Source organism: Tamandua tetradactyla, chromosome 2, assembly GCF_023851605.1.
Source record: "Tamandua tetradactyla isolate mTamTet1 chromosome 2, mTamTet1.pri, whole genome shotgun sequence".
In the NCBI taxonomy this organism is placed as follows: domain Eukaryota; kingdom Metazoa; phylum Chordata; class Mammalia; order Pilosa; family Myrmecophagidae; genus Tamandua; species Tamandua tetradactyla.
Window position 1 is genome coordinate 32,590,528 of NC_135328.1, and position 26,093 is coordinate 32,616,620.

A 26,093-nucleotide genomic window follows, 5' to 3' on the forward strand; every position below is an offset into this window, starting at 1 on the left:
ATGAAATGAAATAAAAACAGTGAGTTAGTTTTGTGCAGCATTTATATATTTCTCGTAGAATGAAATATATATGCATATATGAACTATAAAATACAAATTATGTAGCTTTGTTGCCAATATATCAATTAAACGTTGTTACCTTTGCATTTAAAGTTGGCATTGCACAATATGAAGGTAAAAAATAAAATTCATGCTAGTAAAATTTAGAATTGTCTTTACTTAAAATGGAATTAAATAGAAAATAAAAAAACATAACATAAAGCATGGAAGAAAGGAAAAAAGTGATATTTTAGTATATTTAATGGCATTTTCTCCTGCTTTTTGAACAAAGGGCCCAACTCTTCATTTTTCACAGAGCCCCACATATTGTCCTTCTGAGATTTACTTTCCCCCTTGTCAATTTTCATGAGCTTATTTTTGTGCAATTCTCCTTTCCCCTTTTTTCTTGAATGGTTAACCGGTGGTTATGTAACTATTTACAAAGGACTATTTTGATTTATATATTGGTTCTACTGTTTTCTTTTCTTCTTTCTTTGGTGTTATCTTGTGTTATGCGATGCACTGTATCTCCCAAATTAAAATTTTGCTAAAATCCTAACCCCCAATATATCAGAATGCGACCTTATTTGGAAATAAGATTGTTGCAATGGAATTAAGATGAAGCCATATTGGAATAGGCTGGCCCCTTATCCAATATGGCTGGTGCCCTTATAAGAAGAGGAGAAGAGATAGGAGACAGATGACCATGTGAAGATAAAGGCCAAGATTGGAGATATGCTGCCACAAGCCGAGGAACACAAAGAATTGACAACAGCTGCCAGAAGCCCAGAGAGAGGCATGGAACCAATTCTCCCAAGAGATTTCAAAGAGAGCATGGCTCTTCCAACACCCTCACTTTGGATTTCCATCCTCTGGAACAGTGAGACAATACATATTTGTTCATTTAAGCCACCCAATTTGTGGTACTATGTTAAGGCAGTCCTAGGAAACTGATATACCTTGACTGTTTTTATGAGTTTTTTGTCTGAAATTTAATTAATTTCTTTATATTCTGCCATTTTAATTGAAATGCCCTTGAAGCTAAGTGCTGACTCTTGTCATCCACCAACCAGACCAGAAGAAGTTTCGCTGGATGGGAGGTCCTTCCTCGGTACATTTTTTTGGTCATTTATATATATATATATAATTCATACATAATTTATGTACCTAGCTCCTACCTCTTGAAAGACTACCAAAAATGGTGTAGTTATTCCAGAATTTCTAGTCCATCTCAGAATTTAATTCTGTGTATGTTATGAGGTAAAGATCTAATTTTTTCCAAATGAATAGCCAATGATCACAATATTGCTTATTGACTAGTCCATTTCTCTCTACTGCTTTGAAATGCCACTGTTATTGCTGGGGATTGAATCATGTCCGCCATAATAAGACATGCTCAAATCCTTACCTCTGGTCCTGTGGGTATGAACTCATTTGTAAATAGGTCCACTGAAGATGCTATTGTTTGCTAAGGCTTAGATTCATTTTTCCTTTCTTTCTTTCTTTCTTTCTTTCTTTTTTTGCATGGGCAGGCACCAGGAAGCGAACCCGGGTCTCCAGCACGACAGGCAAGAATTCTGCCAGTGAGCCACTGTGGCATTGCCCTAGATTCATTTTTCAATAGGATCTTCAAAGATCCTATTTAGATGAGGCCAAATTGAATTGGATGGGCCTTAATCCACAACCAGGGTCCTTAAAAGCAGAAGAAATTAGGACCTAGAATTAGGTCAGTTAGTAGAAGCCACAAGTGAGAAGATGCCAGAGAATAAGGCAGATCTCTATGTAACAGAGGCAGATGCAAGCCAAGGAATGCCAAGCATTGTGGCAAGCTAGCAGCAGAATGCGACAAACTACAAAAGAAAGCATGGCCTTGATGTTGGACTTCTAGCCTTCAAAACCACGAGACACAATAGGTGTTTAAGCCAACCTATTGAATGGTATTTGTCATAGTGGCCCTGGAAAACTAAGACAGTTTTAATACACGAAATCCTCACATATATATACACATATCTCTCTTTTCTATTCTATAGATCCATTTGTTTCATCTGTGGTGCACCAATTGTTTTATTTCATACAAACATTTGAACTACTTGGAGGGCAAGCCCTCTTCATTGTTTCTCCAGTTTTTTTTTTTAAACATTCTTTTAGTTATTCTCATACAATTATTCTTAGTATACCAAACCTCATTTTAAAATCACATTGAGTGCCAAGAGTGCTAAGACAATTCAATGAGGGAAAAAAAAGTGTTTTCAAAAATGGGTATTGGGACAATGATAGCCACATGACAAAAATGAAGTTGGACTCTTACCTCATATCATAAGCACAAAATTAACTCAAAATGGATCACTGACCTAAATGTCAGAGTTAGAATTATAAAACTCTTAGAGGAAAACATAGGAGTAAGTCTCTAAAATTTGGGTTAGGCAATGATTTCTTAAATATGACATTAAGAGAATAAGGAACAAGAAAAAACTAGGTAAACTGGACTTCCTCAAAAGTAACACATTTTGCACTTCAAAAAACACCATCAAGAACATGAAAAGACAACCCAAAGAATAGGAGAAGATATTTGCAAATCATCTATCTGATAAGAGTCTAGTAACCAAAATATATGAAGAATTCTTGTGATGACAATAAAATGACAAATGACCTGATTAAAAATGGGCAAAAGATGTAATAGACATTTCTCCCAAGAAGATATGCAAATGGATAAAAAGTATATACAAAGATGCTCAGCATCATTAGTCATCAGTGAATTGCAAATCAAAATGCGATACAACTTCACATTCTCTAGGATGGCTATAATCAAAAGGTCAGATTATAAGAAGTGTTCATGAGCCTGCGGACAGATAAGAACCCTCATACACCACTGGTAGGAATGTAAAATAGTGCTAAACTTTGAAAATAGACTGGTAGTTCTTCAGAATTACTATTTGATTCAAATAATTCATGATAACATGTCCACCAAAAAACTTGTACACAAATGTTCACAGCAGCATTGTTCACAAAATTCAAAGTGTAAACAATCCAAATGTCCATCAAATGATGACTGCACAAAGAACTGTAGTATATCCATTCAATGGAATACTACTTAGCCATAAAAAGCAAGTAATGCTTAATAGAATTGCCATACGACCCAGCAATACCATTGCTAGGTATCTACTCAAAGGACTTAAGGGCAAAGACACAAACGGACATTTGCACACCAATGTTTATAGCAGCATTATTTACAATTGCAAAGAGATGGAAACAGCCAAAATGTCCATCAACAGACGAGTGGCTAAACAAACTGTGGTATATACATACGATGGAATATTATTCAGCTTTAAGACAGAATAAACTTATGAAGCATGTAATAACATGGATGGACCTAGAGAACATTATGCTGAGTGAGACTAGCCCAAAACTAAAGGACAAATACTGTATGGTCCCACTGATGTGAACAGACATTAGAGAATAAACTTGGAATATGTCATTGGTAACAGAGACCATCAGGAGTTAGAAATAGGGTAAGATAATGGGTAATTGGAGCTGAAGGAATACAGACTATGCAACAGGACTAGATACAAAAACTCAAAAATGGACAGCACAATACTACCTAATTGCAATGTAATTATGTTAAAACACTGAATGAAGCTGCATCTGAGTTATAGTTTTTTGTTTGTTTGTTTGTTCTGTTTTTTATATATATTTTTTGTATTTTGTATTTTTATTTTTTTCTCTATATTATCATTTTATTTTTTTCTGTTGTCTTGCTATTTCTTTTTCTAAATCGATGCAAATATACTAAGAAATGATGATCATACATCTATGTGATGATATTAAGAATTACTGATTGCATATGGAGAATGGAATGATTTCTAAATGTTGTGTTAATTTTTTTAATTAATAAAAAAAATTAAGGATACTGGAACACACACACACGCACACACACACACACACACAAAAAGCAAGTAATGGTACATATTACAAAATAGATGAATCTTGAAAATGTTACTCTAAGTGCAAAAAGCCAGTTTTAAAAGTGAACATATTCTATGCTTCCATTAAAAAAAAAATGGCCAGAATAGACAAATCCACAGAAAGAGAAAGTAGATGAGTCTATTCCAGGGACTGGGAAAGAGGGAATGTGGGGAGTGACTTCTAAAGGATAAGAGGTTCTTTTTTAGGTGATGAAAATGTCCTAAGGTTGACTGTGGTGTTGGGTGCATTACTATGTGAATATACTAAAAACTACTAAATTGTGCATTTTAAAAGCCTTATTGCCTGGCATGTAAATTGTATCTCAATAAAGCTGTCACTTAAAAAAAAATTCCATTAAGATTCTCATTCACTTAAATGTAAAAATTAAAGATAAATTTGAAAAAAAATGGCATGTTTATACTATTGCTTTCAATCATTTATACTGTTACAAATTTCAATCATTTATATTTATTATAATTCTTTAGAATAGGTTTATCTATTCTTCACATATCATAGAATTTTAAGCGTTCTGGTATTTTTATAATTTTTGCTTTATTGTGAATGTCACTTTTCCCCATTACATTTTCTGACTGTACTATTTAAGAATACCTTTTATTTTTGCATTATCTTATATATAGCTACCTTAGTAGTTTTCTTTTAGTTGGATTTTCTAATTATCGAACATCATCTTGAATGATATCAGTATTTTCCTTCCTTTCAAATAACAGCTCATTTCTTTTTTCTCTTATAGAATTACCTGGGACCTTCAGAAGAACACTGACTGATAGTGGTGACACCAAGCATTCTTTGTATGACACTTGTCTCTGGTCATAATGCTTCTAGTTATTTATGGTGCTTTATTGTAGGTTCTGGTAAATATCACTGATCAGTTTAAGGAATTTCCTTCTATTTCTGATTTAAAATATATATCATTGTCTCTAGGATTTTATAAAATGTTTTCAACATCTATTAAGATTTTATGCTTTTTCTTTTAATTTTGTAATGTATATTTCTAATTTTGAATTAGTCTGGCAGTACTAGGATAAATCTAATCACAGATTTTACTAAACTTCTAAACTAGATTTGTTAGTGACTGAATTAGAAATTTTAACTTCCATTTAATCTGTATTTATATTCCTCTTCTTATTCTTGGATGTTGCTTGTTTTATCCTTTTATTCCTTATTCCTACTTGCTAGAAGTTTACCTATTGGTTTACCAAATCTATTTTTGTACATATTTCATTAATGCATGTGTTTATCTTTATTAATGCATCCCTTTTATTTTCTTTGAGTCTATTCTGTTATTCTTTTTCTTGTCATCTTAAATTGAATGTTTAGTTTACTTTTTAGCTTTATTGTTTACCAGTAATTGCATATTTGCCTGTTCTGATTTATTTTTACATTCTAAATAAGTTTGAGCCTCAAATTTTAGTTGTCCTTTTCTACTTTCCTTGAATTTCCATTTTTACTGGTTAAAAAAAAAAGGGAGGCTCTGAATAGTTCCGTCTGGGGTAATTTGCTGAAATTTTCTTTTCAGGTATATTTATAATACATTAAAAATATCCCATGAATGTTGGAAAGTCATGTATATATTGTCTGTTGGGAAAAATTCTTATTCTATGGCTATTAATCAAACTTGTCCATTTTGTTACTTAAATCTTTTTTATTAAAAGGTGTTTGTTTGACATTGCAAAATAATGTGGGGATTACTAAAAAGATAGGGGAGAGTGTACATAGTAGACAATTTTCATCATTTCATTAAAAATTGTGTACACTGGGAAGGTTTTTTAAAATTATGAGCAACTATGTACATTTGCAATAACATATCTTAAAAAATAATATTTGAAACCTTAAAAAGGACTCAGTTCTGGATGAATAATTCTACTACAACTTGTATCTCAATGGTAACACATTTTCCAGATTAATTACAAGAAAGGTGTTTCTTCTTAATAAAAAACAGAATAGTTTTGAGTTCATGATGTTTTGCCTGAAGTTTTTTTTGCATAACAAAGGGTTTCTTGCCACTGTGACTGTCCACATATAAGTGATGATTATGGCTGCAGACTTTCCCATATTAATTACTCTGATAAGATTTCATTTCTGAAATGAATTCTCTGATATCAAAATAATGATATATTATGACAAAAACATTACCACATTTATTATATTGGTAGGGTTTCTTCCATGTGTGTTTGCTCATGTTTGGTAAGAGCTGAGCTTAAGCTGAAAGCTTTCCCACATTCATTTCACAGGTAAGGTTTCTCTCCTGTATGAGTCCTCTGATGTCGAATTAATGATGTTCTATAGCAAAAAAGTTTCTCACATTCATTACATTGATAGGGCTTCTCACCAGAATGAATTTTTAGATGTTCAGTAAGGTGTGTACTTCGGCTGAAAGTTTTTCCACATTCCTTACAAATGTAGGGTTTCTCTCCGGTATGAGTTCTCTGGTGTTCTTTAAGATGTGCACTCCGATTGAAGGCTTTTCCACATTCATCACACTCATAGGGTTTCTCTCCAGTATGAATTCTTTGATGTTGAATGAAGGCTGGGGTATGGCTGAAGGTTTTCCCACATTCATTACATTTATATGGTTTCTCTCCTTTGTGAGTTCTCTGATGCCTGATTAATGATGTGCTGTGGCAAAAAACTTTCTGACAGTCCTTACACTGGTAGGACTTCTCCCCAGAATGAATTCCCTGATGTTCAGTAAGATGTGTACTTCGGCTGAAGGTTTTCCCACATTCAACACACTCATATGGTTTCTTTCTGGTATGAATTCTGCAATGCTGAGTAAAGGCTGAAATATGGCTGAAGGCTTTCCCACAGTCATTACAAGGACAGGGCGTTACTCCTATATGAATTCTCTCATGATTTCTAAGAGATGACCTATGACTAAAGGCTTTTTTACATTCATTACATTCATAAGGCTTCTCCCCAGTATGGATTCTTTGATGTTGAATGAGATTAGTACTCTGACTAAAAGTTTTTCCACATTCATTACATTCATAAGGTTTCTCTCCATTATGAATTCTTTGATGTTGAGTAAGATTAGTGTTTTGGCTAAAAAATTTACCACATATTTTGCATTCATAAGGCTTTTTTCCAAAATTTGTTTTCTGATGCTGGGTAAGGGTGGCAATGCAATTGTAGACTTTCTCACATTCAGTACACTGAGAAGCTTTCTCTCTCATACAAATTTTCTCAAATTCAATCAGCACTGAACTATGACTTTACATTTAAGTTGCATCCAGAATAAGTAAAATTTGAGATACAAATGCATCATTTTTGTATCATAAATTACAATATTTTCATTCATGAGTTGCCGGAAAAAATCAATTAAAGTGAACAGTGCTTCAAGCATCTCCAATTTGTGTTATAATTATGAAGTTTTTTTCTCATAGAAACTCAATTTTTAAAAAAGATTTGAGCTTAAATATTTTTACAAAAATCTAGTATTTGTGATCTTCCTTTTGAATCAGCTTTTCCTTATTATCTGGTTATACTAGTGATTTTCAAACTGGTCAGTGAATTCCAATTCTTCTTACATGGAACATTAGGAACCATCACTTGAAAAATTTTGTTACATGATGACATCATTTATCTTCCATAAATGCTCTGCTTTGGAGCCAATGCTCTCACTTAGGATTAAGCAGAACACATTCTCTCTTCCCCCTGGAATCTAAGAATGGAAGACAAGACTCACTCATCACTTACAGAAAACAAATTAATACAAAAATCAGACTGTACTATTCTTTAATGTAACATTATAAACCATATGTCCTGATTAACAGAGTTTAAAAAAGAAAATGATCAATATAGATAGACATGGTACAGAAATGGTAGCATTTAGACAAAATGCATAGTATACTCAAAGGTAAAATACAGAGAACTATATGACATGACTACAAGCCAATAAGATGAATTCAAATACATATCTTTTAAAAGCAGAGGTAAACGTAAGACAGAATTTAAGTGAAATGGGATTAGATAATGGAAAGCTCTAACAAATATGCAGAGAAATGTAATGCCATGTAGCAGAACATAGAAGAGTTTAAGTTTTCTTTTCTTATCAATATAAATATATAATGTTTTAGATGAAAATTCCTGTTAATTCTATATCAAATGGACAATAAGTGAATAAGACTATCAAACTCAGTGAGAAAGTATGAAATAAATGATCCGGTCCTGGGTTGGGATAATACTAGTAAACATTTAGTATAGGAGAACATATAATTAAAACCAAAATCAAACAAACAAAAACCCTAAAAGTACTGATACTGATTACGGGGAATTTTTCAAAATAAGATTCATAAAAATACAATGACTTCTAGCACAGGAGGCTGGAAGAATAGTAGCACTAATGACAGAAATGTTAAAGAAGAAAAAAAAAGAGGCCTAGGAAAAGTTAGTGATTTTACTTTTACCATAGTGAGGTTAAGGTTATTTAAAATGAACTGGGACAGTCAAGAGAGGACTAATGAGGGGAAACTGTGAGGATAGAATGCAAATGATACATCTGGGCTGAAAAAATTACTTCAGGAAGTATGATGGTTAATTTCATGTGCCAACCTGCCTGAGTTATGGTGTTCACTTGTTCAGTTAAGCAAGAATTGGCCTGTTATTGTGAGGGTATTTTGTAAATGGACTTACATATGTAGTGAGTTGATTGCATCTATGGTTGATTGTATCTACAACATATGGGGGTGATTTCCATTAACAATGGGTGGGGTCCCCACATCCAATCAGTTAGAGTTCTTGGGAGCTGGAACTGAGGAATTCAGAGGTCAGAAAGAATAATTTCTGCCTGTACTTCAGTCAGCCTGGGGAATTCTCTTGGGGAACTCAACTTCATCGTCATCAGAGTTTCCAACTTGCAGTCTGCCCTATGGAGTTCAGACTTGTCATTCCCCATGATAACATGAGCTAATTCCTATGTAATAAATCCCTAATATTTATATACATTTAGCTTGTTGGTTTGTTTCTCTAGAGAACCCTGACTAATTCAAGGAGTTAATGACGTGGAAGGCCTACTTGAGGGTATCAAAATGTATGGATTATTTGAGATAAAAATAAATAAATAGTAAATAACCCTTAGAATAATATGCATTTTTATTAGAGAAGAATTAAAGCTAATGAAAAAGCATTTGGAAAGAGATTAGAACAGAGAAGAACATGCTGGTGTCACCCCAAAAAAGATGAAATATCAAACACAACAGATTGTATGAGTATGGAAAAGGCTATGAATAGGCTACTATAAAGAAAAAAATTAAGAAATCTCTTCAAAATACATTTAGTAGAAAAGTAGAAGAATCTAAATTCAAAGATTAAAAGAAAATAGGTATTGAGGCTGTTAGCTACAAGTTTGAAAAGTTTGGTAATAAAAGAAGAGAATAAAATTGAAAATTGAAAGGGAAATAATTAAATTGTTGTTAGGCAAAGCATTTTTTTAAAAAGCAAAAGAAACTTCTAAATGCCTAAAAGGAGAAGGAAAGGAGCTGATGCACAGGGGGACAACGATGCATGAAATCATTATTGAAGCAAGGTCCTAAAATAAGTAGAAAAGAATGGAATCTGATGTACGGATGGAGAAACTGATTAACAATGGAAGAAGGCTATGCCTTTCTCTGAGATCATACAGATACATGAGACAATGGATATAGGGAGGATAGTGTGTAGAAGGTTGATGTTGCTCCCACTAGATGAACCCAGTCTTCTATATATGCATGAGGGCTCTGTACAGAGATCCCTAGTGAATATTTCCAAAGCTATCTCCTAGTACCAGTATTGTTACTGCTATCACCACAATGGACAGATAGAGTGCTGTAAAAGAATTCCTATCTACTTGGTTATTATTTAGCTATATGAGCCTTTCTTGACTAGGTATTTTATGACATCCCATTTTTTCTTCGCTTATTTAAGATTTTCCCTACTTGGATGATAATATCGGATTTAAAAAGATGATGGCCGACTTCTGTCAAAGGATTGAACTTAGTTATTTATGATGGGTAGAAGGATCCCTGACTTTTGTTCTAAGCGGTCTACAAATTCTGAGACAGAGGAATGCTGATGCCTGTAGGATATTATAATAAAGCTGTAGGTAATATAATAAAACTTTGCCTCCCTTGCTTGTTACTTGTTTCTTCTCTGTTCCCATGGGAATGAAAGAATACCTTACTCATCATCAATCCTCCAGGAATAAGGAGTGTTTAAAGTATGGCATGTGACTGGTACATGAGATTGACAGCGCTGATCGAAATTCATTCTTGTGGCCTTGAAGGGTCTTTATGCACAGACCATGTGCATAAAGTAAACCTTATGATTTATTTTCCTTCTGGCTATGTGTCTTCTTTTTTCTTTGCCTGTATAAACTGCTGTTAAATCTCCAGCTAGTGGAGATTTGTGGGTCCCAATGCTGCCTTGGATCAAGTCCCCATCAGCAACCTTCCAGCAATAAATGATTGTATGAACTGCCTGTGTCTCCCAGAAGCATTCTTCAGACTTCCCAGCTGGGGTGCTAGCACCCTAGGACCAGATGCAGTGGCCTTGCAGCTATAGTGCCACAAAAATTATTTCGTATGTTTTAAACAAAAGAGCTTTCACCTTGTTAGTAATAAAAGAAATACCTTGTCTCTGTACATAAATATAAAATTTTAAATCTCTGATCAGATGACCTCTTGTAAATTTCAGAGATTTTGACATTTAAGGAAATTGTAACTTTAATCTACGGTAATTATAAAGATGTACTTAGTCAATGAGACAAAGAGCTTGTGATTTTTCAAGATCACCTCACTGTAGATTATCTCTGATAACGGTCTGTTTATTTTCACTCCTATAAGGTAAAGTCCACTGGCATATCCTCCAATGGCTCTGGTTCCTACAACATCAAATGTATACCTACTCACTAAGGGACAACTCATGCAACTATTAATGGAAGAAAGAGTAAAGATGGAGACTGGAAATGACAAAGTGGAGGGGCAAGATGTTGTTCAGAAAGGGTTCAAGATTCTAAGTTCAAGAGTGTCCAAAGGTACATTATTTGGTGTCTGTTATGCACATGTCAAAAGTATAAAGAAGCAATACTGAGGTTTCCCTATGAAAAAAGTGAAGATGAGAAATATAAAATTGACCTCTAATATGTGAAGTATAAACTTAAGAAGTGTAGAAATTTCCTAAGAAGGTAGTACAGAAAGGACTTGGTTATAACAACTCTATTGGTGGTAATGACGTATGTAAAGAAAAAACGGATCAATCAAAAGTAAAGTGATTGTAACAGAGCATAGAAAAAAAGGAGAATTACAGATGCAAACACTTGTAGTTTCTTCCTATGTAATACATATTATCTTGGGAAAAAGAGACTGCCACCAAGGAGCTAAAGTCCCCAAACAGCATTACATTAAAGCATTAAGCATTTATATCATACTATCTCTCTCCTTGGTATAATTCTATACTTGCTTAGTAAAATTTGGATTAGAATTTGGTTTCATATATGGAAACCAAATGTTTTTTATTACTAGAGGACCTAAATATCTAAATTCCTTGGTAGTTTCAGATCTTAATATAAAATAATAAAAACACGTTCCGTTTAATAGATCAGTCTTCTGTAAGCTTGCATGGCATGAATCTATTTCTTCACTGATTTCAAGTTTCTGAGTCTGAAAAGATGAGATCCAGACCCTAGACTATGGGGAATTCAACAAGATAAATGTTGCCTATGAGATCCTTTGGCTATCAACCAGCCAACCAACTTCCCCAGAAGACTTTTAAGTCACTCTCTGCCATATTTCACACTTCCACAGAACCTCCTTTGTGTTATACTCAATAAGTGACAGAAAAGATATATCAGATACAAAACTGGCTATTAAAAGATATGTCCTCGCAATGGAAAGAAAAGTTTTATGAAAATTTTTAAGAGGAAGGGTAATAAAACCAAAATAGGCAAAAGAAAGCTCTAGAGGAGTGGTGAACTGATGCTGAAAATATATGGCCACTTTTTACGTGGAAGAACTAAATTGTTACCTATTCTGGCATAAGCTAGAGACTAAGAATCCAAGTATGACCACTGAACAAAAGACCCTTCACGAAAGGCAGTGAAATCAGCATAGACTTTGGCATTCATGAGTGGCTAAAGTAACAAAACTGGGGGACTAAAAGGGCCTGAAATCCATGATCAGCTCCCCCTAAAGAATTTGCTGAATTTTGGAGCTATATGGGGTAGTAGTCTAAAGAGCTAAGCTGAAAACCTCTGAATGGCAAAAGTAAATCTCCTACAGTTTTTTAAGGCTGAGGAGACAAAAAACCTGCCATATTCTCAACTGAATATCCAGGACAACCCCACCCTAGGAAAAGAAGCAAACAAAAGGTAGAATAAATCTTTTCAAAACAGCAGTCAAAGCCCTAACTCAGCTGGACTGAGGTGATCTTATCTACCTAAAATAGAAACAGGAGAATGTTTCATGGTAAATGATGCCATCAGCTTGAATTTCTTTGGTTCTTTTATACATGATGATAGGCATACAATCAAAATTTACTTGATATGCAAAGAGTCATTACCATATGATCAATAATCAAGAGAAAATGAAATAGAAGGACAGACAAAATAGAGGAAAGGATGAAAAATTTAAATAGTAATTTGAAATCAACGAAAAAGAATCAAATAAGCATTCTAGAACAGAATATCTGAAATTAAAAATTCAGTGGATGGATATGACACCAGAATAAACCCACCAGAAAACAGCATGAAATAACTGGAATGCACCTCAGTGAAAAATACCCAAACTAAAGCACAAAGAGGGAAAAAAAGAATAATGATAATTTTAAAAAGAGTTAAAACAGGGCAGTGCGATGATGATGCATTGGCAGAATTCTCGCCTGCCATGCCGTACACCCAGGTTCGATTTCTGGTGCCTGCCCATGTTAAGGTAAAAAAAAGTAAAAAGTGTCATAGCCAAGACCAGCCTTAAGAGACATGACAACTATGTAATATGGTATCTTGGGTGAGTTCTTGGAACAGAAAAAGGGCAGTTAGATAAAAACTAAGAATATCTGAATGAAATATGGACTGTAATAATTGATTCAATAAATGTGACAAACTTCTATATTAAAGTAAGATATTAATAATAGAGGAAACTGGCTGTGGGTTATAAGGGAATTGTCTATACTATATCTGCAATTTTTCTGTAAATCTAAAACTATTTTAAAATTAAAAATTTATTAAAATAAACAAAACCGAAAAAATACTTCATTGTATTTTGGTTAATCTCTTACTGACTTCAACTGTTTTCCTATAATTTATGTTTTTCTTTTGATTATTTAGTCTTGTTTTTGTTTTATTCCCTGATTACATACTTTAATAGCTCTTTTAACATATCAGACAATTAATAAAACTTTATTTCATTAAAAAATATTATAGCATAAGAAATCAATGAGACTCACTCAAAAGGTCTTACATATATGTAATTGGCGTCTCAAAAAAAAAGGACAGAGAATGGAAATGAAGAATATTTGAAGCAATAAAGGTCAAATATTTTCCTAACTGGTGATTCACAGATTCAAGATGCTCTCAAACCATAAGCAAGCTAAAGAAAAAGAAAGCCATATTCAGAAATATTATTGTTAAAACAAAGAGAACCAGATAAAAAGCATGTCAGTTTTCCTTCAAATTAACATATATACATATATATATATATACATACACATATATATACACATATATATGTATGTTTGTGTATTTGAAAAAGACAAAAGATGAGGGGGCTTTTGACCACATCAGAAATAAAAATATTATATAGCTATGTTAATTAGAAACAGGACGGTACTGGCACAGGGATACACTGAAAGAACAATAACCAGTACAAAGAATCTAGAACTAGGCCCATTCTTTTATGGGGACTTAGTATATGATAAAGGTGGCTTTTCAAATTATTTGGGGACAGATGGAAATTTAATAAATGATCTTGGGACAAATGGCTATTCCATTTAGGGAAAAATACTGCCCCCCCCCCAACTTATAAAAATAAATTAAGAGTGAATTAGGGGCAGGCCACGGTGGCTCAGCAGGCAAGAATGCAAGAATGCTTTCCTGCCATGCCAGAGGACCTGGGTTCGATTCCCGGTGCCTGCCCATGTAAAAAAAAAAAGAGTGAATTAGAGTGTTAAACAATCAAAACAGAACCATAAAACAACAAGAAAAAATATCAGTAAATTTTTTTCATACCCTTGCAGAGGGAATGTCCTTCTTAATAAAATATAAAACCTGGGTGCTATATGAGTCTTTTGTTTGACTTATACAAACAGATTTGACTATACAGACATAGAAGGCAATTAACAAAATTAAAAGAGAAAAGACATATTGGAAGTAAATATTTGCAATTAATAAAAATGATCTATTAGCTATGTTATACAGAGTTTCTAAAAATCAATTAGGAAAAAATATAATGCAATACCAATACGGGCAAAGGATATAAATTCCTTTGGGAATTTACAAAAGAAATACAAATGGCCAATAAGTACATGAAAAGATGTTCAACTTCACTTCTAATCAGGAAGTGCAAATTATAATGAGATATTTTTCATCCATCAGATTGACAAAAATATTAAAAACAGATCATATCCAGTACCATTTAAGTATATGGGGAAATGGGTGCTCTCATAAACGGTTAGTGGGTGTTTTGGTTCACTAAAGCTACCAGAATGCAATATACCAGAAGTAGAATGGCCTTTAAAAACAGAATTTACTACATTACAAGTTTACATAGAAATGTCCAAACTAAGGTATCCAGAGAAAGATACCTTAACTCCAAAGAAAGGCTGATGTCTGTCACAAAGGAAGGCCCATGGCTGGCATCTGCTGGTCCTTGTTCTTGGTTCCTTTGCTTCCAGCTTCTGATGCCAATGGTTTCAGCCTTAAGGGTTTGTGGGCCTTCACTTAGCTCCTCCGGGACACAACTCTGGGTTCTGGCTTGCTTGGCATCTCATGGGAAGGCATACAGCGAAGTCTGCTGGGCTCTAAACATCCCTCTCTAAGCATCTGCTCTCTCTGTGCACTCCAGGCATCTCCAAGCATCTCTGTCAGCTCTGAAGCAAATATTCTCCAAACGTCTGCATCGAAGGTTAACCCAAATTTAAAGGACTCTAATAAACTAATCCCATCTTGAATGGGATTAGTCTCCATCTAATTAAAAAGCCACACCCACAATTGGGTGTGTTGCATCTCCATGGAGACAATCCAAAGTTTCCTACCCTAAGCAATAGGTCTGCCCACAAGACTGGATCAGGATTGAAACATGGCTTTTCTGGTGTACATCAGAGTTTCAAACGAGCACAGTGGGTATTTTAGTTTGCCAGGGCTGCTGACAAATGCCATACAATGACAGGGGTGGGTGGGGCTTAAACAACAGGAATTTATTTTTTCATGGTTTGGTAGGCTAGAAATCCAAAATTAAGGTCTAGACAGGATACAAAATTAAGTCTGTAGCATCCTGATGCTGGCTCACTGCAATACTTGGGGTTTCTTGGCTTGCATTTCTCCCTCTGTCACACGGTGATCTGCCTCATTCTTTGGCTTTTTCTTTCTTTATTGACATCTGACTTCTTTTGCGTCCAACTTCATTGGATTAAGACCCACCCTCATTCAGTTTGATGCTTTAACTAATAAAGTATGCTCAAAAGTCCTATTAGCAAATGAGTTCACATCCACAAGGATGGGGAGTAGATGTCGACCATGTCTTTTGTGGGGGACATGATCCAATCCTCAACAGTCATCTCTTACCGCTCCTTATAACACAGTATACATCTTACATAGGTACTCATATGTAGTCACTATTTTATTGATGTACTCAACAAATATCTAATATCCATTTGTACCAGTTTCTATTCTAAGCACTGAAAATATTTACAAAGTTCAAGAAAAGGGTCCTAATATCATAGAGCTAAGTCTCAAGGGAAAGGCAGATATAGCAAATAACAATTTACATTATAAATGTATTTCAGAAAGTCACATGGTGAATAGATTTTGGGATGCCAGAGAGACTCAGAGCAGTCAGTCAGACAAAAGATGTTGCAAAGAACAGAAGACTGACGAGGACCTCACCTAAGTTAGAAGGTGTTTACAGTTTACTAAAGCTGCCTGAATGCAGTATATCAGAAATGGGTTGACTTTCAACAATTCACAATTGTAAGGCCATGAAAATGTCAGAATTAAGGCATCAAGAGAGAGATACTTTCTCTGAGGAAAGGCTGCCGGGGGTTCCTCTGTCACATTGGAAGGCACATGGTGATGTCTGCTGATCCTTTCTTCCTGGATTCTGGTTTCAAAATGGCTCTCTCAGCTCCTCTGAGTCTTTCTTATTTCTCCTGGGATGTTTTCTTCCTCTGAACCCTCTCCAAAATGTCTCTGCCTGTTATCTTTTCATAAAGGACTCCAGCAAGGGGATTAAAACCCACCTTGAATGGCTGGATCACATCTCCATGGAAACATCCTAAACAAAAAGTCCCATACACAATAAGTCTACACACGCAGGGATGGATTAAAAGAACATAGGCTTTGGGGGTATATAATAGTCAAACCAGCACAGAAGGGACAGAAAAGAAGTGAGTCATCTTCAGAGGAAAGCAACAGGGCCTGGTGTGTAACATAACATGCAGGAGGAAGGCAGGAGTGGTAAGGAAGTAATCAATGACTTGAAGGTTCCAATTTGGGCAAATGGGTGGATGGTGATGCCATTAACCCAGAGAAATCTGAGCAGATTTGAACAACAGGTTTGGTTTGGCATGAGTTGAATTGGAAGCAGCTTTCTCTCACCTTTCATTTCTCTCATCTCACCAAGGACACATTAAAGCTAAATAATTTAGCAAAGAGGATATGGGGTGAGGAAGGCAGGGAGTAGGGCAGGGAAAGGCTTTTAATAATTAAGGTCTTCAATTACAGGATGAACTTTCCCTATGGAAAATTCCACATCATATAGAATAAGTCCATCTTCAGGGGTTTAAGAAATTGTTTGGAGCTTTTCATGGCTGGGATGTTCCTATATCCTTAATTCTTGGTAATCTCAGTATCCAAACAGATGCCTGTGCCAGTTTGAAAGGATTTGTGTACCCTAGAAAAGCCATGTTTCAATCCTAATCAATTTTGTAGGAGCAACTTTTTCTTTTAATCCCTATTCAATACTGTATGTTGGAAACTTGATTAGGTTATCTCTATGGAGATGCAACTCACCTAATCGTGGTTATTAAATCTGATTAAACGGAGAGGTGACTCCACCCATTCCAGGTGGGTCTTGATTACTTTACTGGAATTCTTTAAAAGAGGAAGCATTTTGGAAAAGGCTTGAGATCTGAGATAGCAGTTAGAATGACTAAGCAGAGAGCCCACACCACTAGAGACCTTTGGAGATGAAGAAGTAATATGTCTCCAGGACAGCTTCATGGAATGGAAAGCCTGGAGAGAAAGCTAGCAGACGTCGCCATGCTCACCATGTGCTTCCCAGTTGGGAGAGAAACCCTGAACTTCATTGGCCTTTCTTGAGTGAAGGTAACCTCTTGTTGGTGTCTTAATGTGGATACTTTTATAGACTTGCTTTAATTGGGACATTTTCTCGGCCTTAGAACTGTAAACTTGCTCCACAACAAATTCCCCGTTTTAAAAGCCATTCTGTTTCTGGTATATTGCATTTCGGCAGCTAGCAAACTAGAACAATGCCCTTTATTGGTTTCTTAAGCTCTCTCCTCTAATGACCTTGTCCTCTGTCCTACCTCAGCCACCTACTCCCATGATGGTAACCTACACCTTGTCATTATCAGTAATAGGGCCCCTTTTCTCATCTCAATTTCAAGCATTTCACCATTTCCTACGTTACCAGCTCTCTCCATCTAGTGTAATGGTTCTAATCATGTCACTTCTCTTTTCAAAATCCTCTCATGGAAATTGACAAACTGTATGTAAATTATATTCAATAAAGCTGATTAAACAAAAACAACAAACACCCTCCTATGGCTTCCCTTATCACCTAGAGTAAAAGCCCAAGTCCTCGTAGTGGCCTACACAACTCTGCATATGGACCCCTCTTCTTTATCTCATCTCAACTCCTGCTATTCTACCCACACTCACCCTTTTCTGCCCACACTCATCTCCTTGATGCTCCTTACACATATGTACCTCAGGGCCCATGCATTTGCTGCCCCCTTCCTTTACCTCAGATATCTGCAAAATGCACTACCTCATTTTCTAGTCTCTACTCGATGTAACACTATTAATGAAGCCAGGAATTAACAGCTGTCCCAGGTTCTCCCTAACATCTTTACTCTGCTGTAGTTTCCTCCACTAGGCGCTACCTAATACATTGTAGAGTAACGTGTTTATTGTCTGTGTGCCCCCTTGATCAGCAGCTCCATATAAGTAGGGACTTTGCTTTGTTTACTGAAGTATCCCAAGTGCCTAGAACATTACCTGGCAAAAAGTAGGCCTTCAAATAATACTTGCTCAATAAAATGGAAGACAGAAAATCTTTCCACTGGGCACAAAGATATTTCAGGAAAGTAAAAACAGCAGAGCTGCATTATAGACCCACTTAACTAGTACATTTTCATGTACAAATTCAACAAATAAGCTCAAGAAAGTATGTCCTCTGGAGTAAAGGTGTGATGTGGGATAACCTGTGGCTTCCTTGGTCTCAATAATTCCCAAGTGGCTCTCAGAAATGAACAGCTTGCCATACTAATAGTTATTTAATGTTTAAAGAACATGTTTTGGAGCATTTATACATATATATTACTGTATAGATGTATACACATGGCATGCACTTATAAATTATGAGCATTTGAGATTTTTCAAGACCATATTTAACTGTATGTGATTTTTCAAACTTCGGGTGGCAACTTTAGAAATGAAATACAATTTAAGTGGTACATACACCTTGATAAGGTTTGCAAACTGAGGACAATGTAGTCAGGGGCTAGGGGTCAGGTCCTTCTTCTTAACACCATCTTATCTAAATAAGGAGAAACCTAAAGAGGCAGAGCTGAAGAAGAAAAGGGGCTTGAAGTATCAGAATTGTCCTTATAGGAACCCTGTCTGGATGTAGCCCAGCTTTTAAAAAACGAGTTTAGAATGAGTGTAGGAACAGATGCCTCCACGCAGAGTACAAAGGGAAAGGCCACTGACACTGCTGTCTGGGGCTCTGACCCTGTCTCTGTGCAGGAGACACAGCTCCCAAGCTGGCAATCAAGACAAAGGTTATCTCCAAAGCTCGGCTCTGGCATAATGGGCGAAATGGAGTACACCAGCCTGCTTCCTGCCTATTAACAAAATTAAGTAACACTTGTAAAACATTCAAATATTTTCAAAGTTCATTCACAAACGCCGTCTCAAAAAACAACAGTAAGTTGCTCTTCATAAGACACAGAAAGTAGAGAGCCAATTTCATAGCTCTTTAGAAAAGTGGTTTCAACAAATTTAGAAACAAAACAAAATAAATAAAAAACTAACTCTAGAGAGGAGGTGAGTTGCAGAGGAAAGAGCAAAGAACTGGAGAGTCTTGTGCCTCATAAGTACCTAGGTCACCGTTTTCTTGCAATTCCCAGGTCCACCTCCAAGGACTGAAGGTTTATCTGCCCGAATGAGCCCGTCAGTCAAAGGCCCGACGCCAGCGGCTGGTCTCCGTGGCCCTGCACCCAGAGATGACCGTCCAAACCCTTGACCAGTAAACCGGGATGCGCTGATAGGGCTGTGCCTCTCCCTAATCCGGGGACAGCCTACCCCGCACACCATTCCCCCACCCGCTTCCAACGCGCACCAAATACCAGTACAGATGCCCTCATCCCCGCCTTCCCTCCGCCCCGCTGCCCCCTTTCCCGTCAGCACGCGGGGCCGATACACGCTCGCAGGCCCCTCTCGCCCCGCCGCACCCCCTAGGGTTGGGGAGGGTTCCGGGCGGAGCTCCCTCCTCCACCCCTACCCAGCTGCAGAGGGCAAAATAGGAAAAAAACTCACCAGCTCCAACGAAAAGTGAGAGCTCGGTGGGGCTACCCAAACTAGGAAGTGCGCCTGCGCACGCGAGCGCCTCAGACTACATTTCCCAGGATGCTCTGCAAAGGCACCGTGCGGTGGAGCAGATGCTCCTAGGAGCTCCAGGGGCAGCCTGGCCACTGGCTGCGAGCGGCAAACGTGCCTTGCTTTTTTTCCGTGGTTTAAAGGAAGAAGAAAAACGCTTTTAAAAAAGTTTTCTTTCACTACATGCAACCATATATCCAAAGGGATGCACAATTTTTGTTGACATTTCCCCCCTTATACAACAGTAATGCATGTTGGTTATATTAACAGGTGATTTACAAATACATTTTTCATTCAACAGATAAGCAAAAAAAGAATGAAAAAAAAATACAGGTGGAATTCCATAACACAGATAAAATTACTGTTAGCACAGTGGTGTATATATAGCGTGCTAAAAATATTCCAGACACGTATACATCCCCTTTGTTCAGAAGGTATTGTCAAGCCCACAGTGCCAGGACCAGACTCATTGCAGGAGCCATTCTGCATGCCACGTTCACCCTTGAGTGTCATGTCCCATGCAGGGGTGGGAGGGCAATGATTTTCCTTGCAGAGTTGGGCCGAGGGGGCGGGGGTAGGGGTGGGAAGGGGCGGGGAGAGAGAGAGAGATACCACATCTCAGCAACACAAAGGCTTTCTGGAAGCAATTCCTAGGCCTCCACGTGGGCAGTGTTAGCTTTCCCCCCCATGGACAGTGTTAGCTTTCTCCCCACAGAAACAAGTTTCATAGGGCAAGCCTCAAAATCAAGGGCCTAATGTAATTAGGTGAGTGAACCTTAAGCGCCATATATTTGAATGAAACATCAGAAACATAAAGACAAATATTAGCATGCCTCACTCATATGGACTAACCATAATATAGAAACTTGGTGAACCGAAGTTCAGAGCATGGGTTATCAGTTGGGGCCTACTGTTATAACAATAGTCCTGGATTGTATACTCTTACCACAGGAGTTGTAACTGTTATTTCCAAATTTTGGAATTCAGGAGTTGTAACTGTTATTTCTAAATTCTGAGATAATGAGCTGTTTGTATATAACCTGATAATTCCCAGAAATTTCAGGTAATTATGTGACACCTGAGACTCAGAGTTAGAATTCTGAAGCTGTGATAGTGAGCAGTACCCCATACAGGAATTGTTTAAAAAGTTGAAAAGAAGATCAAACTTTGACTAGAGATATGAAGGAAGCTGATTTGGATAGGATTAAGGTGAATCAGAATACAGGGTAAAGAATGATATTATCCATATTTTAAAATTTCAACCTCTGCATGAGATCAAAGGGAGAGACATTTACTTGGTGCAAAATTTATATTTTGGGTAGCTCATTAACTAGTCAAACTTGTATAGTTAGTTTAGTTGAATGTCATAAGAACTTAGAATCTTGAATAGGCCATGAGATCTTGGTTTTTCCAGGTTAGTGTGATGCCCAATAGATCCCAGAGTAATTTGGACAGTGAATAAAACAGTATTTGCAAAGTCCCCTTAGGGGACTGGGGTAAAGGGAGAAAATATTCAACTTCTCCATTTGGAGAATTTCTGATATTCTTGCAAGCAGTGGAGACAACCAAATCAATAGGCTGAGCCCCCCATCTTGGGGTTTGCCCCTAAAACTTACTCCTGCAAAAGTTAGGCTAACCCTACTGAAAATTAAGCCTAAGCATCAGCCCAAGAGAACCTCTTTTGTTGCTCAGATGTGCCTCTCTCTTTATGTCAACTAAGCAGATGAACTCATTGCCTTCTTCGGTACATGAGACATGACTCCCAAGGGTGCAAATCTCCCCGGCAACATGGGACAGAACTCCCGGAATGAGCTGGGACCCAGGATCAAGAGACTGAGAAAGCCATCTTGACCAAGAGGGGGAAGAGAGAAATGAGACAAAATAAAGTGTCAGTGGCCGAGAGATTTCAAACACAGTCAGAAGATTATCCTGGGGGTTCTTCTTATGCATTATATAGATATCCTTTTTTTAGTTTATGGTGTATTGGAGTGGCTGGAGGGAAGTACCTGAAAATGTTGAGCTGTGTTCCAGTAGTCTTGATTCTTGAAGATGATTATATAAAGATAAAAGTTTACAATGTGACTGTGTGACTGTGAAAACCTTGTGTCTGTTGCTCCTTTTATTCAGGGTATGGACAGACAAGTTACAAAAATGTGGATAAAAATAAATAATAATAGGGGAAGAAAGGGGTAAAATAAATGGGGTAGATGGAAATACTAGTGGTCAATGAGAAGGAGGGGTAAGGAGTATGGGATGTATGAGTTTTTTTTTATTTCTTTTTCTGGAGTTATGCAAATATTCTAATGTAGGAGCCAAGTGTTAAAACAAGACCTGCAGAATTTGTTGGGAGCAGCTGCCCTTGGGATGGCGGCAGTAAACTGTGGAGATTGTTATGCAGAGCAGTCTGGGAGGAAGAGAATGTTTATCCCAAATGGTTATGTTATGTATGAAGGAAGAGAGTACTGAAAAATTAGCTCTCTGTTCTTTTAAGAAATGCATGCATGCCTATTGTCATCTTGCAGTATATAACCAGGATCTGGTTAAGAATAAAATTGTCTGAAGGCTGTCTGATGTAAACTTAAGCTTCAGAACCCCTGAGCCCATCTCTGTCTTTCTTTCTCTCTCTCTTTCTTTCTTTCTTTCTTTCTCATCATTCCTTAATATCCTTTGAGCTCTGTTTCATAGGAAGCAACATCTGGTGCCTAGCGTGGGGCTCGAAGAAGAAGACTCCAAAACAATATTAAGGAACCTAGGAAAAGTCTCATTAGAGGCACGTGTGTCCAGCCGATAGAAGAAGACTCGAGTCATATTGGTAAAGTAAGCATTTTCCTTGGAGCATCAGGGTAACGGGTAATCATAATAGGTGGCTGGAGGAGTATGTGTGTGTGTTGAAGCTACTGGGGTTCCTGTTAAAACATCTGAATTATTAAGCTTATTTGATCTCATTCAAAAACATTGTTATTGGTTTCAGCCTTAAGGCCATAATGTTTTAAATCTTAAGTAATGGAAATTAGTTATGAAGACTTTGCAGCGAGCATAACTGTAGCGTGAAAACCAGGAACGAGGCTGCAGGCCTCCAGGAACATTCCGCGAAGTTAGAACAGGCTGAGACTAAGGATCCGTAGTTTCGGGAAGCAGGTTTTATTTGCTATGGCTATAGCGCTCAGCGAGTAGCCTCTGAAAGTCTGAGCCCCGAACAAAAGGCAACCTTAGCTTTTATAGACTCTTTGACATGTTAAAGACAAGGTAAACAATTGGCTGCTTTAAGTTGAGAATGACCCAAAGCTGAACCACTAAGGGAGGGGTTCCCACCCCAGAATGTCTTATCTTGCCTACTTGCCGCTTCACCATTTCCTGAAGGCTAGGGGAGGGGGTTTCTATCCCAGGAATGAGTCTTATCTGGCTTGCCTGTAGTTTTACCTATTCCTGAAGGTCAGGAGAAGGGGTTTGGGGATTTTCCACAGTCAGCACAGCTGAACTAGAAAGAGGGGAAGGCCTGCCTGCTACATAACAAAATGGGGAAATATTCCTGTTTCTATTTGGTTATTGTGTTCAGTCAGGCAATGAACTATCTGGCTCATGCTTTCTCTTAAAAACTCTTAAGTTGTGTTTCTTCTCAATCTCCCACTACCCCTTTTTACCCTGTTTTGGACAGTTGCTTGAGCTGGACTCAGCAATTGGTGCCCAGACAGGGATCTAAGGAGGAAACTCTTAAAGCATAAAGTGAGGAGATGCTCCAGGGATGTCCACTACAAATACTACAGGTGGGCCTTTGTGGGTTGAGCAGTGGCCCTTATCTGTAGAGAGGTTTGAGGCTCTGACTCGGTTGATTTGGGAATAGTTTGGAGCAGGACGTTTAGAGGAGTCTCGTGGTTCTTGGAATTCTCCAATATTTATTGTAGGAAGGAGGTCAGGAAAATGGAGAATGTTGACTGATTTGATAAAATTGATACTGTGGTTCAGCCTATGGAGTCATTGCAGCCTGGCTTGCCCACACCAGTTATAATTTCTAAGAACTGTTTTATTATGATAGATTTTAAAAATTGCTTCTTTGCCGTGCCTTTGGCAGAGCAGGATAGAGAAAGATTGGTTTCTTGGCTTGGTCTTGATGGGCTGCCTTTACATAGGGATTCATGTACACCTGAGTCACAGAGTATTCAGTAAGAATGGTGCCGTGCCAATGGGGGTCAGTGCTCATTGATGGTTCCTGTGGAGTTGTGGCAGGTTGGTCCCCAAGGGGGTATGCAGTTCGGGATTGTAGTTCTGACTCAAGGTGTTCTGCTAGGTTATCTTGGTTTAGTCTGAATGATTTTTCTATGAGATTTACACCAATGCTACAGGTAAAGTCTTGTGACGGAGAGTGGGAATGGGAGCCCCATCTCCTTTTGTTGGCTTAGATTCTCGACAGGCAGCAGTTGGAGACTGGCCATGAGTTTAGCTCCTATTCATGTTTGAAGAAGAGATATATTTTAGGAACTTTACTGGCTAAATAAAATTAAATCATATAAATACCTAAATTCCTTTAAACCAAGTATCTTAATGCTTTGTCTGGTGTTTATATAAACTACATATATCCTCTCTAGAAACACATATACTGATCCATTTGGCAAAAGAACATCTAAAAAGGACTAAGAGACTAATTGGACTCATTATTGCAGCTGTCATTGGAATCATTGGAAGTATCACAGTGGCTGCAGTCGCTGGAACTGCATTGCATCAAACTATATAGACACAGCACTGTTAGAAAAACGCCAGTGAACTGTGGCATAGACAATCTCATATTGATGAGCAAATTAATAATAGACTAAATGATATAGAGATGACATTGGTTCATATTGGAGATCAAATATATAATTTAAATTTTTTATGAAATTTAAAGTGTAACTGGAATGAGAGCAGTTTTTGTATTACCCCATTTTAACATATAACCTATCTGAAATAGAATGGGAAAAGGTAAAGAGGCATCTTTTGGGGCTTTTGGATAGTTTAAGTCCTGATATCTTAGAATTACAAAAAAGGGGTATTAGAATTATCTCAGAATAATTTACATGTAGCCTATGGAGGGAATGTTACACAATCACTTACTCAAGAGCTAAAAAATGTTAGGTTTGGGGCTGTTTATACTTTTTCTCTTCCTCCTCAGCTGTGTTTAACAACAAATAAACAAAGTCAGAAAACTTGACTGGTAGCCAATGATGGGTAAGACCCCTCCTTCAGAGCTTAAGGGCAACCTAAGACAGGCGCAGTCACAAAGCAAAGCCACACTAACAATGTGATTCTTGCAAAAACTCTTGGCTCCCTCCTGAATCAAAGTCAGAGAGCTTGACTGGTAGCCATTGATGGGTAAGACCCTTCCCTCAGAGCCTAAGGGCAACCTAAGACAGGCATAGTCACCTCAGCTAATAAAATAAAAAGGGGGGAATGTAGGAGCCAAGTGTTAAAACAAGACCTGCAGAATTTGTTGGGAGCAGCTGGCCTTGGGATGGCAGCAGTAAACTGTGGAGATTGTTATGCAGAGCAGTCTGGGAGGAAGAGAATGTTTACCACAAATGGTTATGTTACGTATGAAGGAAGAGAGTACTGAAAAATGAGCTCTCTGTTCTTTCAAGAAATGCATGCATGCCTATTGTCATCCTGCAGTATATAACCAGGATCTAGTTAAGAATAAAATTGTCTGAAGTCTGTCTGATGTAAACTTAAGCTTCAGACCCCCTGAGCCCGTCTGTGTCTTTCTTTCTTTCTCTCTCTCTCTCTCTCTTTCTTTCTCATCATTCCTTAATACCCTTTAAGCTCCATTTCATAGGAAGCAACATTCTAAAATGATTGTTGTGTTGAATACAGAACTATGTGATGATAAAAAAAATGAATGTGGTGATAAACTATGTGATGATACTGTGAGCTGCTGTGGAGGACAAACTACATTACATGCCTCACTGTGCCACCATCTTGCCCCACTTCAAAGTTCTCAAGATGGTCTTGATTAGTTTACTGAGTCTTTAAAAGGGGAAACATTTGGAGAAATCTCAGATGCAGATGCTTGGAG

General features: G+C 37.2%; 1 protein-coding gene across 1 annotated transcript; it reads right to left on the bottom strand.

Moving 5' to 3' along the window:
• Positions 1 to 4,433: 4,433 nt before the first annotated feature.
• Positions 4,434 to 20,026, bottom strand: ZNF883 (zinc finger protein 883). The gene is given in 4 exon segments (XM_077142239.1): positions 4,434 to 6,151; positions 6,154 to 6,194; positions 6,196 to 7,684; positions 19,991 to 20,026. Coding segments are annotated over 3 exon segments (1,113 nt in total). The 5' UTR covers positions 7,197 to 7,684; positions 19,991 to 20,026; the 3' UTR covers positions 4,434 to 6,080.
• Between the last annotated feature and the right edge of the window lie 6,067 nt (positions 20,027 to 26,093).